The sequence below is a fragment of the Mauremys mutica genome, chromosome 10 (genome assembly GCF_020497125.1).
Source record: "Mauremys mutica isolate MM-2020 ecotype Southern chromosome 10, ASM2049712v1, whole genome shotgun sequence".
NCBI classification, from domain to species: domain Eukaryota; kingdom Metazoa; phylum Chordata; order Testudines; family Geoemydidae; genus Mauremys; species Mauremys mutica.
Window position 1 is genome coordinate 41,971,620 of NC_059081.1, and position 18,989 is coordinate 41,990,608.

At 38.0% G+C, this 18,989-nt stretch overlaps 1 protein-coding gene across 3 annotated transcripts in view; it reads left to right on the forward strand.

Moving 5' to 3' along the window:
* MTX2 (metaxin 2) overlaps nucleotides 1-18,989 on the forward strand; it is a 50,139-nt gene that overhangs the window by 6,728 nt on the left and 24,422 nt on the right. For all 3 annotated transcript variants that reach the window (XM_044978523.1, XM_044978524.1, XM_044978525.1), the window contains exons 2-3: nucleotides 12,902-12,949; nucleotides 13,914-13,960. In XM_044978523.1, the coding sequence (XP_044834458.1) occupies nucleotides 12,902-12,949; nucleotides 13,914-13,960 (95 nt within the window). The remainder of the gene's footprint in view (nucleotides 1-12,901; nucleotides 12,950-13,913; nucleotides 13,961-18,989) is intronic.

The following is an 18,989-nucleotide window of genomic DNA, read 5'->3' on the forward strand; positions in this document are numbered from 1 at the left end:
TCACCCAGTATGAGTTCCAATGCAGAAGTCGATGAGGTGGAGTTTCTAATTGCTTCAGGTTAAAGGCCTAGACCCAACTTCCCCCTGCCTCAACTCCAATTACCAAAAAAACAAAAAAGCTAACCAGGATATTTAGCTACACCACTCCTGTTGAAACAAGTTATATGGCTAAGTTGCTTAGTCACATTTGAAAACTTAAACCCAAGGATCTGTGGAGTTCACAGACTCCAATAATATACATCAGTGCCAGTGATGTTTAAGGCCCATTGGCCAAGTTGCCTCAGGATCAAGGAAGCTATGGTCTCTATCAGCACAGATTCAAATGTTGCAATGACAATTTATGGTCTCTGTCAGTGTACTTATTCAATTACTTACATTGTTTTTGTGTTTTAATGAATGAAATATTGGTGGTTGTTGTCTAGTTTTACTATGGTATGATATAGCTACTACACCTGTGATTATAGCAAAATAGTCTTTCATCAAGTTACTTTATTTTAAAGTACTTTATTTAAAAATAGAATATTCCCAAACACAAAACTTCATGAAGATAATATATAGACATTCCAACTACTTCTGCAGAAAATGTGGTTAAAATGTTGTTTAAAAAATTATAAGGTTTAATTCAAGGGAGGAAATGTACAAATGGTGGAAAATCTGGACATGGTAATATAGAAGTCCACAAACATCCTTAATTCTTCCCTCTCCCAATATACCAAAGCATCCTAGAGAGATCCTTACACTTGTACGGAATATGTATATACTTCCAGTGCAATGTCTATACCCAAAATGGATTCTCACTCTCAGAGCTGCCTGCCTATTGTAGACCTGCCTCAAATCTATCCTTCCAGAATAAACCAATCCCATAACACTCCTCCTTTTAACTATCGGATATAGATCAAGTATGGCTCATATTCTAACTGTAGTTGAGTACTGCTAGTACTTTTTGTTATCTACCATTGTGCTATTCGATCTATAGAGAATACAAATAATCCTCTGTTTTATTCTTCTTCTCTCTATATATTTGATACTTGACTACTCATTGTGACCCCAAATTGCATTTGACTGTGCAAATAGTAGTTGCAGTCTACAGTCTATTGAACCTTATTCTACAAAACAAATGTATGACCTGACCTCTGCTTTGTTGGAAAATGCTCAGTGTCAAAGCACTTATTTGGCCTTAAAATAATAGATATTTCAGCCATAAAAAAGTTTTGGTTTTCATAGCTGATCTACATTACATCCCATACAGTTATAGACTGAAAAGAAATGAAAACAGAAAATCTTCCAATATGAACAAAATAAGTATTTTTGGAGATTAACTCATCCAGTATCTTGGCCAATATCCACTACATTTCTTTGCTTTCCCAAGAAGTTACCCAATAAACAAGACCACAGGGTATTACCTTAGTAATATAGTATCTTAGAAGAGGCGATTTTAAAGAAACAAAATAAAAATAGTCATATATGCTCTAGCACATACTGATGACATGAAGTACGGTTTCTCATTCTTATGCCAAAGACAAGCAGTTGTGCACACACGTAAGAATATGTTTTTGAGGGTGAAAAAAGTGCTATATTAGAAAGAATACCGTTTAAAAATTATGATTGCTTTAAAATGTTCTTATTTTGTACGTCTCCGTTTACGAGTACTGGTTTCCTATTATGCATTCATGGAAATGTAATCATGACTGAGAATTCTTTAAATCAGTAATAAAAATGAAATTTGATTGTTTTCATGAACAGGACCCTCTATTATTAGCCAATCACTTTGTCATGGCAATTCCAATTAACTCTAACTGCCCTAGCAATATAGCAGCCATAAAACATGGCTTTTTCACATGTGCATTAAATAGAATCAGCCCAGCAAAGTTTATTTTCTAGAAATGTATTAGAAGCAGAGGATTTTTTTCTGTCAAGGAATGTGTCATAACTTTTCAGAGGATGTTGACTTTTTTTAAGTACTGCCTGTCCTCTGTGTTACCATACTTCATGCCTTCCCATCAAGATAGTGGGTACAGCATCTCATACTTATTCAAGCATGTGGGCAAGTAATTATCTACAATATTTCATCAGTCTGGTGAATGATAATTTCTTAAGGGCTCTGTGTGAGTTTTGTCCATTTGAACATGCTGAGTATAGTGTGCTGCTCTAATGCACTAATGATTAAATATAAAATGATGATCAAATCACTTATGTGGAGTAAGAAGCTTTTTATGGTAACATTGGCTGAGTAATGCTAAAACCATTCACTTACACTTTTCTCTTTTGAATATACAAGATGTTGCTGCTGTAAGGTAGAGAAAAATAACATTTTTCTGTAGCTTTATGAACTGTAAGTATAAATGTTTCATGCATGGCAGATAGTGCATATGTAAACAAATTATAGTAATGCAAACCTGTCTCTGAAATACATCCAACAATATATTCTCCCATAGATATGAAAGAGACCATATGCAGACTAATCCTGTATCAAACACAAAATAACTACCAGGATAGTAAATGAGTTCTTACAGCATTGAAAAGTTTTAGGAGCCCAGCTCTGAAATGGTGTAAAATATTAATCTCTTAACTCCATTTGTTTTTGTGAGATATCAGATGCTGAAATCGGCTAGAAAGACTATTGCAAAGATGGCCAAAGAGTAGGGGGAAAGAGAACCTTTCCCAAGCACAGGTTCTAGACCAATGATTGCTAATTGCTGGTGTGCTGTACCCAGAGTCTTAGTCTAATTGTAGTACTGGGGGAAATTAATACAGTTTGAAAAACATGCTCCCTCTGCCTGTATAGATTTTACACTCCCAAAAAGTCTACCCCAGTGCAATAAAGGTGTGTGTAAAAATGAATTGTCTGTCTGCATCTTTTATGTATTAAGATGAACCATGATTTTGCTCATAACAAATATATAGAGAACAAAACTTGCCACATAACTTGTTCTGACACATAAAAGTCCAAAGTCTAAATAACAGGACACCAACTAAGAAGGCATTTTGTATTACAGAAATATGGGTGTATATCATGCTAATAGTTCAAGCTTGTATGTTGCAGAAGTAGTTGTACCTGCTTCAAACTAGCTTTAAGCAGTCTGTGCTGTAGTCAACATCAATGCAAGCTCTTTTAAAGGGGCACTGTCAGGTTAAATGTTATTTTTAATAAACAGATCTTTTATAATGCTAACACCACCTTAGGCTAGTGTAATTTCCGTATGTTTTATAGCTATGTTTGAGCCGATTGCCTGTCAAATCTCTTCTAGGTCAGAGGAGAAATAATTTACTTTCATTGTTTTGATACAGTATGCATTTCACTTGAGATACTTCTTAAACCAGGAAATAAGACTAATATAATTACAGCTCATAAACGTAAAATGCTTCCTGCATTGTTTCTGGATCCATTAAGACTAAGCAATCTTTCTCTAATTGGTATTTACTGTCTCATGTTTTCTGTTAAAGTAACAGCTTCTCTTGTCTCTTGACAGACAAACTTGATTACTTTTAAAAATATAATTATAAAATTAACAGATGAAGGGGAACACAGTAGATATATTTCTGGATGTTAGTAACATTTTATACTCTGTTATTTGATATGGTCTTATGAAAACTTACTTGCAAAATTAGGTTTTAGTTTTAAAATGGCTTGATATGAACAGTGGCCTGTGAGTTGAAAACTGACTGAAAGACTGCAACAAAGGTCAACACTATTCCAAAGTATTTTTAGAGTGAGTGCAATAATTGCTCTGGAAAGGCATCAAGTTTTTTCCATCTCTCTCCCCCAATTTCCTCCTTCTGCCCCTTGGGATACATACATGCACCTCCCCATGAAATTCCCATTTTCTTTTTCCTTTCCTTTCCTCTTTTAAAACTAAAACAAATAGGGCTGTGTGGGGGAGAACTGGGACTCTCTTGCTGCCGTTCCAAGCTCCAGTGCTTTGGGCACTGAACAGTTGCCACACGCCACTACACTGTTGGCACATTTTAGACTTTTTTTTTTTAATTATAATGAACGATACAGTAGTGTGCAAAGTTGCAGTGTGTGTGTTGGGGGTGAAAGAAGCAGAGGAATGCATGGAAGAGAAGGTGTCCATTGGGGTTCTATGGGGTTTGATCTTTAAGACCAGTCTTATTTAACATCTTTAACATGCTATTTACACCCTCTCCTAATAATTAATCTGCATGTTTAATTCTACTATGAACTGGAAGAAGGTGCCTATAACAGTCAAGACAAATAGTGCAAAATGGATCAGAGAAATTTAGAAAATAACAAAATGAAAATGCAAAGAATGTAGAGGGGAAAAATGTAAGCCTTATTTGGGGGGAAAATTATCCATAACACCGGTATTGAATTGAAGGGTGAAACCTAATAGATAGAAATGCTGAAAGAGGTGATAGGCTAATATGTCAAACCTAGGAATACCTTTCTAGCGGTTGTATGGCAAACTGCATCCCTTCTGGAGTCCATAGGTAGGGATGTTGTCAAAAGTCTCTGATTTTACTGCACCTAGAATATTGTATTTGTTTCTGGGCACCTTATTACTAGAAATATATTGACAAGTTGGAGGGTGTTCAGAAAAGAGCCCCCTGCTCCCCTCAAAAAATGATCAGGAGGCTGAAGACACCGATTTAAGAGGAAAGGTTTAAAGTACAGTGAATGTAAATAACTTGGCTAATAGATGACCAAGTTCCAATTCAGCTTGAAATTTAAGCATTTGAGTAGTCCCATTGATTTCAGTGGGACAACTCACATGGTTAAAGTTACACACATGCTTAAGTAATTTGCTGAATCATAGTTAAAATGGGTCAGGTGACATAAGTCTAAGGCCAGGTCTACACTAAAAGGTTAAGTTGAGCCAGTTACGTCACTCAGGGGCATGGAAAATCCACACCCCTGAGCAACATAGTTAAGCTGAACCACCTTTGTAAACAGAGAGAGGTTGACAGAAGAATCTTTTGTCAACCTGGCTACAGCCTCTCGGGGAGGTGGATTACCTACAGAACCCCGGTCATTGCTGTAGTGAGTGTCTACACTGAAGTGCTATAGCTGCAGCTCTGCTGCTGTGCCACTGTAGTGGTTCAAGTGCAGATGTAGCCTAAAAGTAGTTGAAGGCTGATCATATAAGGCAGGAAGATGATGTATTTAGAGTGGTATAGGAAGGTATTGTGATCCGGGGTGCCTGGGGTAGCCCTCACAGGAAATGCTACGGTCAGGGCAGGCTGCAAAAGAGAGAGCCATTACTCCCAAGACTGGTGGGTAAAACTGAAGTTAAACTCCCCAACCAATGATAAACTGTACTTCTGATTCCCTACACTGATTATCAAGAAGCTAAAACAGAAATCACACAGCCCCCTTAATTGCATTCCAGTTCTCTGGCTCCCAGTTAGCACCTAGGTGCAGTATAGTGAGAAGTTATTTTAAAAACTCTGCTCACATATGCAAAATGATCTTCTGCTCCCAATGGGTCAGCCATGTTAGCAAGTTAAATTTAGTTTGGATCTTACCCAAAATACCCCGCTGCCAGCCAGTCCTTTAGTGCCTAAAACTAAAGGTTTATTATAAAGAAAGAACAGGAAGAGAGTTGTTAAATGATAAAGCACTCAAATATATACAGAGACGATCAAAGTCCATATATCAGGTTCTTAGCAGTATTGGTGAGTTTGCTGACTTGAAAGCCCCTCTGGAACACATCCACAGCTTGGATTGGTCATCCAGTCCTTTGTTCAGAGCTTCAGTCTGTAGAAAAGTTACTCCAGAGGTAAAAAGCAGGATTGAAGACAAAATGGAGAAGATGGAGCTGCCCTTTATGGTCTTTGCCATGCAGCTTGTATTTCCTTTGTCCCAAACACAAGCTGCCCAGTACATGGCCTGGAAGCCTTAGGGCAGGTCTACACTACAGCCCGGATTGAGGCTCTGAGATCGATCCATTGGCAGTTGATTTAGCAGGTCTAGTAAAGACTTGCCAAATCGACTGCAGATCGCTCTCCAGTGACCCCTTTACTCTACCCCCAATGAGAGAGATGAGGGTACTCAGCTCTACCCAAAAGTTTTCAGCATTTTATAGGGTCAGCGCCCTACCCTTGCAGTAAATGCCAGTTCAAAGAAGGTAACTAAAGGTCATACTTATGTAGTCAGTCTTTTTGTTGGATAAAATAGCAAATTCCATCACGTCAAATGGCTGCTAGAGATTCTGCATGTGACACTTTTCTACAAGTTGCCGGCAGCTGAATTTGAGTTGCTGCTGTAATTGGGTTTTTCCTTTGACCAGGTTGCTGATCAGTTTTCACTGAACATATATGATCTATCTGTATAGTACCGTAGAACCTCAGTGTTACGAACACCTCGGGAATGGAGGTTGTTCGTAACTCTGAACAAAACCTTATGGTAGGTCTTTCATAAGTTTACAACTGAACATTGACTTCATACAGCGTTGAAACTACTATGTGGGGGGAAATTCTGTTTTAATCTTAATTTAAATGAAACAAGTACAGAAGCAGTTTCCTTACTTTATCAGATTTTTTTTACACTTTCCCTTTTATTATTTAGTAGTTTACATTTAACACACTACTGTACTGTATTTGCCTTTTTTGTCTCTGCTGCTGCCTGATTGCATACTTCTGGTTCCAAATGAGATGTATGGTTGACTGGTCTGTTTGTAATTCTGGTGTCCATAACTCTGAGGTTCTACTGTAACTTCTTTGTGGGGAAGGGTTATGGGGATGGATTTAACCAAATAGTGTAATTACTTGGTATATGATTTAATGCATGCACTTCAATTTGAGACAAATGGGGGTATTCGCACAACTGTGAATCTTAGAATAACACATTTTTTCCTTAAAGTAATTTGTGTTCTTTTTTGGCAGAGCCTTGGAGTTACTGACATTATGAACTGGTTTTCTTGACCCTTGTTAGCCTATAACATTAGGTCAATTTTATGAAATTGATTTGAGTACCTTTTAAAAATTGATCTGTATCTTCACATAGGTGGGTTGAATTGTCTGTTGTTCAGGCAGCTAATTCATAACTTAGTTATACTTCCTTTATTGATCACTACTAATGGATGAGATGTCTTTGAACTGCTTTGGTTCCAATTTGACTGTGATATCATTGCATTAATCAAGGTTTGTTCCTACATTTTTATCTTAAGGCAGATTAAAAAATATATCAATTATCAGTATTTCCATATTTATACTTAATAGACCCACTAGCACCCCCAAAACTTAAAATGTTTGCTATTCCATTATGAAAGAAGAATACACTGGTAGTCTGCCTCCTTTTGTTGTATCTCGACTAGGAAAGAGACTGACAATGGGGCTTTCTTTGGGATGTCTAAAGGTAGAAGATACTGACTACAAAGCAGCTTTTTCCTGTGGCACTAATCTCAGCCTGAAATTGAGTAGATCACAAATGGTCTGTTTTATTGTTAGGGGTCAGTGTCGTTGAATGTGGAGAGGTTTTGAGCTAATACTTGGAGATTAAGATTGGTAGGTGTGGCTATTGCCCAAATTTACAATTCCATTGCTTTTTAAGTGTTTGCATTGTTTTGATGAAATACTCTTAACCTTCGAGAATTTCTTTTCTGTGCTTATCCTTCCTTCATTTGAGATCTATGAATGTTATTTGGCATTTTAGAAAACTTTACTAGGTGAACGGACCAAAATGACCAAGGTCTAGATTCTATCCTCGATTACATAATTGCATGCAGTGAATCACATGAAATAGTTTGGTAGCCCATTAAATAACTGTTATTTACAGAAGCAGAAGAAAGAAAACCACATATAAAGTAGTGTCATAGTGGAAGTATCAGAGAGTTTGTAGGCGTTGGGGGCAGGGGTCACCTTTATTTGCATCTTGTTTGGCACAGAGTATATATAGCATCATAACTTAACAAATAATAAATGTGCCGGAGGACGGTGCTCTGCTTAATTCTTTATCTTGATTGTAGATGGGGCTGAACTAGTGTATAAGTAGCATTAGCATAAATATTGAATAAAAACATTGTTTTTAAATGATATTTTGTTGCTCTGCGGTGTTACTAGAAGCAGGGAACAAGTAATTTTCAAGTTGGATGTATTCGGTAACAAAATATCTTCTATCTCCTCTGAGGTGAAGGGCTTAAAGGATGGATTTGGAAGTCTCCCAGTGGGTTTAAGGCTTTTATTTATTTATCTGTAATATAAAAAAATGCTACAGTTTGGAAGTAAATTTGCTGAATGGATGGCTGAGCAGCAGGCAAGCCATACCACCACATACTATGCTATCTGACATTAGTTATACACGATGGAATTTTGCAAGAAAAATTGTAAAATAGTGGCCTAGCACATGATCTGAGCTCAAAGAGCCGATACCTCACTAAAACTCTCAAAGGCCTATTTAATATCTTGTAGTTTCTTAAAGAGTCAGTTTCTTATTTTTTTTGAAGTAATAAAAGGAAATGAATAATTGTAAATAGTTTATGGAAGAGAATTGCTGCTAATGCTGCTTGGAACATGGATGAATTATTTCCGTTCCCTTCCCCATTCTGTGTCAATACTATTCTGCTGGAAATTTTCACACTCGCTCATGATTGCTGGACTGGAAATCCTATTTCTCTAATGTCATGAGATACTTCAAAAATTAAAACAATTGCATTAAAAATGAACAGTCTAGAAAGGGGAGTTTTTGAGGCTGAGGCACTGGACTGGGACTTGGGGGAATTGAATTCAGTCTTCTGCTCTTCCAGGCATTTTGTGTGAACTTGGTTGAGTCACCTCACCTGATCTCTTTAGCTTCAGTTCACGTTTGTGCCAAGGGCCCCCACAAGGCAGTTATTTCACTGAAGCCCCACTTCAGCTCTTCTTGAAAGCTTATTTGGGATCTGGGCGGGTGCATAGGCTTTGTGTGGGCTCTCTGCACAGAGGTGAATTTCATTTTCTTGTGCCTGAATTCTCTATCTATACAGTGGGGATAATACTTCCCTATCTGACAGGAGAGTCTTGAATATATTTACACAAGTGCTTGTGAGATGCTCCTGCTATGATGATGGGACAGGGCATATAAGTGCCTAGACAGATAAACGATTATTGAACTAAAAATCAGAAGTGACTAGAAATGATCATTTTAAATCTAAAGGCAAATTGGATAGCTGAACCAGTCCTTAATGGTTCAGGAGTAAAATATTCCATTACTAAATCTGAAAAGTGCACTTTATGCAATATTTTCCCAGCAACAAAGAATTTGACAAGACTTTTATGTCACATTGATTTATATGGAACCTTGTTTCTATCAGGAAAAAATGATCTCAAGGAATGGCTAGGACAATATATGACAGAAGAGGAGCTGGGAATCAACTTAATATATAGCCACTGTCCTCGATAGTTAAAGCTTCTTGGGTCATATGATGATACTTAATTTTTAGGATTTTTTTTCTAGAGAATTTAATTTGGTACCAATGAACTATGCCAATGTCTGTTGGTTCTATATGCTGCTGTTCTCCAAACCCACCAGTGATGAGCAAACACTGATATGGTTAATCTAATGCACATGGCGTTTAGTAAAGTTTTTCAATAACTAAATTTTATATTTACCGGTAAGTCTTTTTCAAAACTAAAGAAGCTTTTACATGCCAGGTTTAGCTACCGTTTAGCTTCTTTGATCACTGCAGTACTCCATCTGCTGAACTGTCAGTTTTAGCTCCTCTGTCATGTCCATATTCCTGAGGTTCAACAATAACTTGCAGTCCATAAGGCATATAACCAGTCAATTATTTCATACTGTAAGATAGCGATGAAGATGGTTGTCTGTTCTATTGGATCTGATGCTGAGATACCATGAAGTTGATCTCCCGCAGAAAACTTTCAAAATTGGGTACATGTCACATTTGTTGCTTTTTCTCTGCCCCATCACTGCCACGGTGGCCTTAGTTAGATGGAGAACTAACATCTGGAGACCAAAATAATCTAGTTGCTGAAGGATAAACTGGATTTGACTTCATTAGTGCACAAATGATAAGTTTGTGTAGAGTTATTATAGCATTAATCAACTTGATGGATTGGAAATATGACAGAATTGAAGCAGCGTGTAATATTAGTGCCTATTATTCTACAAATTATGTCTTCACCTACAGAAGCCAGGAGTCATGCTGTACATTTAAAAAATACTATACTCTCTCTCCTGTTACGGAGACACATGGCATCTCTTTAAAGATTTTTCCTTGCTGTCATAAAATAGGGGATCTAGTCTCCCTAAGCAGTGGATTTTGGGATTATGACTAGTTTTTAATAGTCTTTGGGACTCTAATGATACCATTCTGAATTAAATTTCCATCTTTCATAGCTTGTCATTTGTCAGATTTATATTGTGGCATTAAACCTCTGTACAAAGCAACATATGAAATGACTGCATATAGGGTGCCCACAAGATAGAGGGTGAGTAATAGAGTAGTGTATTGGTGTTTAATAACATAATTCTCAGTCAAGCAATGAGAATTGTGCAGACCTTTGAGAGTGTACCCTTTGTATTGTAGTTTGGCTACTCTTCAGGCACACTTGGCCCAGTGTGCAAGAATCTAAGGTAAATCTTATAAGATGGTTCTTTTGAGATATGAGTAACAGAATATTGTTCCAAGTTTGTTGTTTACTATCGTAGGCCAGATTTCAGTGACCAAAGCTCTTACCGTATGGTGAGTAGTCTGTGAGAACTAAACTGTTAGTCTCAGTCCAGTTCTTGCAGACAAACGTTCACATCACCCAAGCACCATCACACCTAGCGGAGAGGTAAGCACGGTCGTTGACGTTGCCCTGGACTGAACGCAGACAGTACTACACTCTTACTTCCTTGAAGTAGTTACTCTAGATCAGGATTTGAGATATATTGGCAATGCAGTGTGGGGAAGTTTGCATTACTATCTGTGCTGTATCTGTGCACAGTCTGCTTAGGATTGCGTGAGCACATTTGTGGCTTAAAACAATTATTGAACCTTTCTCCCTGAAGTTATACTGTGCTCCTCCACACACCTGAGGTTGGGAGCTAAGGGCTATATGTAATGGTTAACAAAATTAATGTGAAGTCCACAGCTGAGTATATATACCAGGTTTTAAGATGACAATCCTTTTTAATATATGGGATATGACTGAAAATTTTGAACAGGACATCCAGGTTGTCACAGCAAAAAATAGGTACCTTCGCTATTTGCCTATATTGTGTGCATCTGTATCTTCCGTGAAGGAGCTTCTTTGGCTTCTTAGCACATCTCCTAATGGAAATATGGTGTCTACATCCAGATTTGTATTGAGATTAGGCTACATTTTGAGGGCATTTTGGTGATTAAATCTCACTAGACTTCATCCCCAAATGGTGGAAACCACACAGATCATTTGATTTTGGCGGTACTTCCGCCTCTTAGCATGCAAATAGTAGTTGGTCCATTCACATATGGTGGTCATGTCACTAAATTTCAACATTTCTATGAGCCTGGACTTCTACTGAATTAAAGAAATGTAATTTAAATACATTATTTTAACAATTGGTGCCAGGTACCCTGTGTTGTCATCTTTTTTTCCTTTAAATAAATAAGAGTGTATTTCATCTCAAGAATTATTACTCCAGGAGACAAACTTTAATGGATGGGTTTAAAAGCAATAAATGCTATAAGAAAACATAAAACACTTTGTCATGACACTTGGATGTGATTAGTTACCTTCTCATGCCCATACTGGTAGGCTTTTTGTGCTTGATGTTAGGGTAGTGACCTTTGCAAGATTGTGTATACATTATTACAAGCTTTACAATCTTGTCTAACTGCCATAAAATATAAAGTTAACCGTGCAGAAGTAGTAAAAAATAATATTTTAATTATGAATTCATGCGGTATTTTTCTTTAGAGTTCTGAAGGCCAGCTGATACAAAGAACGACCTTTTCTTAGCCAGTGGCAGGCTTCTGCTTTGCTGTACATATAGTCATTTTTAGACTTGAATGCTTTTTAAAAAATATTTTTTATGTGAGTAGAATGAATTTTAATCACAACTAGTCAATTTGACTGAAACAAAAAAACTTGAATTAACACCTTAAAATGGACGTATAAGATGTATTTAACAAAGAAATGTAATATAGTTCATTGTAATGTCATTTTGTCTGTTATCTAACCACTATTAGCAATAGTACATCTGTAGTGATGATTATTTATGCTATGCCAGAAATTCATTTGGTGCATGATTGATTAAACACACAGATTCTTAGTTGGAATATCCTGCCTTTTTGAACGAATGATGATAGTCTTTCAAAAGAATACTGACAAATATCAACTTCGGTGCTATCGCATATTGTGTGGGGCAAAATAAACCTTCAGTACTACCATCTACTTGGTGTGTTGCCTTCTGAAGTGCCCAAGCACTTAGCTTGGTGCTTTTGTTATAGGGGGTGCTGAATCAGGAACCAACATTAAAACAGCAGAAAACTTTGTCCCAAAGCAAACTCTTAAACTTAGTTTTGTAGGTGCCAGTTGTGCCAGCTCTTCTCTGCGTGTCTGTCTTGTCCTTCTCAGAATTCTTCATCTTACAGCTTTTAAATTACCTGTCTTGTGAGTGGAGCATAGTGTGTTTTGATGTGAATGTGTACAAGAACTTTTACAGTTAGGAATAAATCTGCTACTATGGTTTTAGAGTTGTAAGGTCACCCTTTGGCATAGCTTGAATTTAAGGAATATTGCAGCCTTTGTTTTTGGGAGGAATCAGATTTCTCTTTTTCTCCCATCCCTTTCCATTCCCTGGGAAAAGGAGAGCAGTGTGAATAACAGTGGGCCATTTTTAAGGTAGGTCAAATTTTGCATCAGTGGCTCTAAAATTCTAATTTCTGCTCTAGGTAACATTCATGTTCAGTTCACGTCCGCTAGCATATTGTTGGTTGGCTTGCTTAATTATGAATTTCTTTTCTTTCCATAGCTGCAGAACCTTGGCCTGAAAATGCTGCATTGTATCAGCAACTGAAGGGTGGGTACATTATTTTCTGCAATTAATGATTTTATTTTTAAAAACATTAAATATACAGTAATATAATTAACTTCAGGGAAAATAGAAACTGTTAAGAAGAGATTCCTTTGTGTTTTCTCTGGTCAGAGGTTTTAGCTAAGCTTGCATCTGCCAATATTAAACCAGCTATTCATGGCCTATAAGGTCCTTGGTTTATTATTGACTCATTATATTGGCTGCTGTAGGCAGTGTAAAATGATGTGGTTGCAGGCACCGTTGGCAGATTTACTGCACCAATAGCTGAGGCAGCAGATTTTTGAAGTCTTATGGTAAAGTGGGCTCTCAGTAAAAAGGAACTGTTAAAATGTATAGGCTAGGATGGTTCAGGCTCCCTTTAGCAGCTCTTCATATATCATCAGATCACATTATGGCCCCCATTTGGGGCTCAGCAGCCTGCTACAGTTGTCAGAAGACTGCAAAGTAATGAAGACTAATAGGTAGCAGCCTTAGTCTTCTAAGCATGGAATTTTTATTGCAGCGAACTTGTCATCTTTCTTTTGTGTGACAGACCTAGACACAGTGTGCAATATTAACTGCAAGCTGGTTTTTTGAGGATTCTGGATGCTTTTACTTTTTAGCTAGAGGAATTATGAAGATGGTGTTTTATTTAACTTTGATTAGTAGAGGAATAATTGGCTTAAAATTGAGACACCTTTTTTTTTTTAGTTGGGGTTTCTAATTGTACGTCTGGTAAAATAAGATAAATGGGAGGGTATTTCTTGAAGAAATATTCCTGGTATATTTTTGTATTCATATCTCATGTTTTGCTGTCCAATAGCATAACATAAAATTAATGTAATGGTGCATATATTCTCTGTTGAAGTATTTGCCTTTTTAATTTATATACAAGAGATTTAACACAGACTGTTATGCAGTTAACAATAACTAATATTTCATGTAATTATATTCTTTCATTTCCTTACAGAGGAGCAAATTTTGCTTTCTGACAATGCATCTTCTCTTGCTGTTCAGGTAAAGCATCATCTTTTCTAAACTAGAGAGATGTTAAATTAAAATATTTCTTGGAAGGATTAAATCCTAAGTAAACTACATAAAAAGTATTCAAATGACATATTTAGAAATTTCTAAGTACTTTGTAGATTTAACATTATGTTGTGTCCAGGAACATACCATTTTCAAAGTTGAGATTATTCCTTTTAATCTTTATCAGTGAGGTGTTACTGATTTTGTTTTTAAGGATCCTAATATTAGTGCTTATGCATCTGTTAATATTTACATCTGTCTACCTATTTATAATGGGAATTGGACACACTACTGGCAGCTCCTATTTGACCTTTGTTGTCTTTCCAGCTGTTGTCCACCTTGTGGGTTGCTTAGGGAAAGATGTCCTCCCAAAGACCACTCATTATATGCTTGTTGGTTACATTATCCACAGCCAATATCCCCAAAACACAAGGAATCCAGTTCCACTGTATGTAAAGAGTTAGAATCCACTGTATATTTGTACACTCCAGTGTGTGTTAGAGGTAGTCCATATAATTGACATATTTAAGGCTCTAATCTGCTTTAAAGTGCCTTTGTGGCTGGAAAGTCCATGTAAACTCCATTAACTTGTTAAGTTCAGTGACCCCAGAGGCTGCTCTTTATTCTGAGGGGACAGTTTCCCCCAGTAGTAGAGAGGGACTGGCTGGCAAGAAAAGTTCCCCAACCTCCAAAGCACTCTAGTGTTGGCTGTGGAAGAGGGTTGATTCATTTTCTCACTTCTACTTGTTCCCATATGTGGTCTAGTCCATTGCACAACTAGTTAATATAGCCTTTTGGGGGCTTATGTACCCCAGAAGGCTGCATCTCTGGTCAGAGTGGGACCATTAGAGAGATCATGTAAAAGGTTCACTAACCTGTATTTTGTAAAAATGCCAATCAAAAGTTCAGGATTCTTTGGTCACTCCAGCAATCCTCTAAGGACCCTATTCTGTCCAAAGTATATAATACATTTTTTGCTGAGAGTCTGGAAAATACCAGTGTTCCTTTGGTAATCCTACCCCCCCCCCCCAAGTATCTTGTTTCGTTGATAGGTGGACACATTTTCCATTTATTTTGAAAAACAGATGCTATTGTTTTACACCCCCCCCCCTCTCTGTGGTGCAGTATGTTTTAAATAATTCCTTACAGTGGGAAGAAATAAGGAGATTTGTTGAGCATTTGATCATTTGTTAGCTTTAGCCCCAGAAACCCTTACTTTTGTAGTTTTCATGAATCTTCTCTCCATCCATCAGGGTTACAGGTGTGGTTTTGGTTTCTTTCCAAACAAAACAGACGTTTCCTTTTCTAATGTAGCCTTTTGCTTGACCATTCCAATTCTATTGTTATCCTGCACATGTCACTTAGATGATATATTAACCATAATATATTAAAAATGCCTGTTTTTTCTTCAATATTCTTTGGCTTGACAGCTGATAGTAGCCATGACTATAAATATGACTTTGGCAGATATCTGATTTAAACTTTATGGAACAATTTTATTCTGTATGGGGGAATGGTATCAGTTTAGAAGAATCTGTATTAGGAACACAGTTGTGATCTCAAAGAAATAATAAAAAAAAAGCTGTCTACAAAATGTAAATATTAGGATGCGTAATTAAAAGAAGAAAAAAAAAGCTTAATGATCAGGCAGTTTTAAAATTAGCTCACCTGGCATACATTGCATTAGGCAACATCAAAAACGGGAACAGTTGTATCTTTTTCTGATGAATTTTGTATGTGTTTTTAAGGACGGGTGGATAGGCATGCGTTGGGGTAGGAAGAGAGGAAGCCAATACCTGGGACTTCTTTCCTCAATATATTCTTATACAAGCTGCCTTTCTTTTTCTCTCCAGTAACTCTCAGACACTGACCTATGGTACGTAGATTTCCCTTAGACGTAGCACACAGGTTGTTCATTGCTTGTTTGGGCTTACGCATGGTGAAGATGCCTCGGAGTTCTGTGTTCCTCTGATTAAATAGGTTTGTGAGGGGGCTGCTAGGAGATCCTTCAGGAAAGATGGTTTAGATAAAACCCTAAACTTGCCATAATTTGGCTGTCACCTACACCAAATCCTTCTAGAAATCTCCTTTCCATAATAGCACCTCTTTATGATGTCTGCCTTGGCAGGCTCGCAAAGAATAGATGAATAAATATATATATCTATAAAAGGGCATGACAAATGAGTTACTAAGCAATTAGTTAAAATAAAAGCTGACCATAGTCTTTACAAATGGTAACATTACCATGCATCTAGCACGGGTGGGCAAACATTTTGGCCCAAGGGCCACATGTGGGTGAGAAAATTGTATGTAATGCCATGAATGTAGGGATGGGACAGAGGGTTGGGGTGCAGTAGGAGATGTGGGAGAGGGGTGCAGTTTGCAGGAAAGGGCTCAGGGCAGGGGGTTGGAGTGCAGAGAGGGGTGCAAGAGGGGGCTCAGGGCAGGGGGTTGAGGTGCAGGAGGTGGCTCAGGGCAGGGGGGTTGGGGTGCAGGAGGGGTGTGGGGTGCAGCTGGAGGCTCAGGGCAGGGGGTTGGGATGTGGGGTGTGGCAGGGGGCTCAGGGCAGGGGGTTTGGGTGCAGTAGGGGTGCGGCGGGGGCTCAGGGCACAGGAGGGGTGGGGCAGGGAGCTCAAGACAGGAGGTTAGGGGGCTCAAGGCAGGGGATTGGGATGTGGGCTCCCGCCCAGCACCGCTTACCCCTGCCTTCCTGGCCCCACGCCACTCCCAGAAGTGGCCGGCACCACATCCCTGTGGCCCCTGGGAGTCGGGGAGGGCTCGGTGTGCTGCCCTCGCCTGCAGATACCTCCCCTGAAGCTCCCATTGGCCGTGGTTCCCTGTTTCCGGCCAATGGGAGCTGAGGGGGGCGGTGCCTGCAGGTGAGGGCACTGTGTGGAGCCCTCTTTTTCCCCCCCCACTTCCCCCCAGAGGCCGCAGGGACGTGGTGCCGGCCACTTTTTGGAGCATGATCTAGCATGTCAGTTTCTGCTTGGCTATGGAACAGATACCCTGGAAAGAAAAATAAGATCTGTATGTGTGTGCGAGTGAGTGATTATTGCAGACAGCCTTTATAAAGGCTTTATAAAGGCTAAAGATTCAGGATAAGGAATTGATTATGTACATTTTTTAAAATATTGAATGGAGTTACATGGCCTATTTCTTGCACATTGCAGTGCAAACTTAAGACTGGATGTATGTGACTGGGGGTAACCTTTTTAGAAAGTGATATGATATAGTCATTATACTGAATATTAGTGCCGTCTTATGTTTAATTAAAAATTCCCATTGTGGAACTCCTGTGCTGATCCTGCTTGGAGATGTATATATTTGGGTAACCTGCAATTCCTGAAAGTAGATTTAATTGTGAATCCCTTGATCTTTCACGGTGTTTGGTGTACACTACTTGTCCACTAAACTAAAGTAGCATATTATACAGTCCTATTGGAAATTAAGATAAAATTATCTTATGCTGCAAATCTTGATACAAAATGTCAATTTACTTTCACAGCAAAGAAATTCATATAAAAGGGAAATGATGCAATTTCAGTGATGATTATTCTACGTATGACATTCTCTACCCTGTAGCAGGATAAAGTCTCTTCTTCTCATGATATGTGTAGCCTTGCTCCCATTCAAGTTAATGAAAAATTACATGCACAAATCAAGATAAGTGATATAACTCAGTGTGCCTATCATCTTCCTCCCCAAAAATCATTTCCCTCACCTTATTTATGCTGGAATTTTCAAGTACTCAATATTCCTGTTTTTCCTTTCTGCTGACTATAAAAACAGTATCTCGATAGCTAAACCTCAGTATATCCAAAAAGGAGTGGATATAGTTAGCAATGAAAACCATTAACAGAATATTAATCAGTGACAGCCTAAATACATGCAGTATTGTGTGTGTATATATGTATGTGTATACGCACACTACTGTATTATTGCAAAGAACAACATTTTATACTCCCTAGATAACTCCCTCTAGCAAAGGCAAATTTGTTGATTTTAAAGCAGTGGTTTTCTAATATATTTTTATTTTGTTTTATAGACCTGTGTATACATGCAAAATACTGTCCTGATCTCCCCTGCCCAGCCATTTATTTCATCCTATGGACAAATAGAACGGACTCCACAGACACCTAGCAATAAAAATAAAGATATAATTTTTATCCCCCAAATCCTTCCCCAGATATGAAACTCTCATTTAAATACCTCAAATTTTACAATTTCTGCCTGCTGTGTTCTGTTGTACCTTAAACACGCACTCTAATTTTGGAAGAATAACTTTAAGAATTTGACAAAAGGATTTTGTGTTGGTTCTCTATGGTACCATTTTACTGTTTGAGAGAGAGAGCAGCAAAATGGAAATTACTAACACTCAATTTTAATAACTTACATAATACTATTTAAATAACTCTTATTTTTAACTGTAAACTCTTCAGGATGGTCTTCCTCCAAGTTCACACAGCACCTACCACATTTGAGCCCCAGTCCTTATTGGCATTACTGCAATACAAAAAGTAAAAGATGGTGTTTTCCAGTTCCTATATTTATTTCCTTGTACAGCCTGTACGCTGTCAAGTCAATAAGGCATTTTATTTGTGAATCACGTGTGTAAACCATGTAATGACTGAAACACATAAAAGAAGAGAAATTACAGAATTAAAACCTGACGGAATAAGGGTTATTTCAGTGATCTTAAGTAAGTCTGGAAGACAAATTTATTGAGGCCTCTGTAATACAGACATTTAACAGTCAGGGAGAAACCGGAAGTGGTGCAATTGGATTTGTGCTTTTTATGAATCTATGGGCCTCAAATAAGGGGGCATGGAAGGTCTGCAGATAGTATTCCAGCTGGTGGGACGCAATAGCAGACAGGCTGCTTTGCCTGAATCTAGAAGTAGATTCTGTCCCCACAATCGCCATGGTGTTTCCCACACAAAATTCAATTACTCAGACATTATGCTGGAAGTAAAAGGAGAGTGTGAATTTTGCTCAAGATGCCTGGGGAACTAAG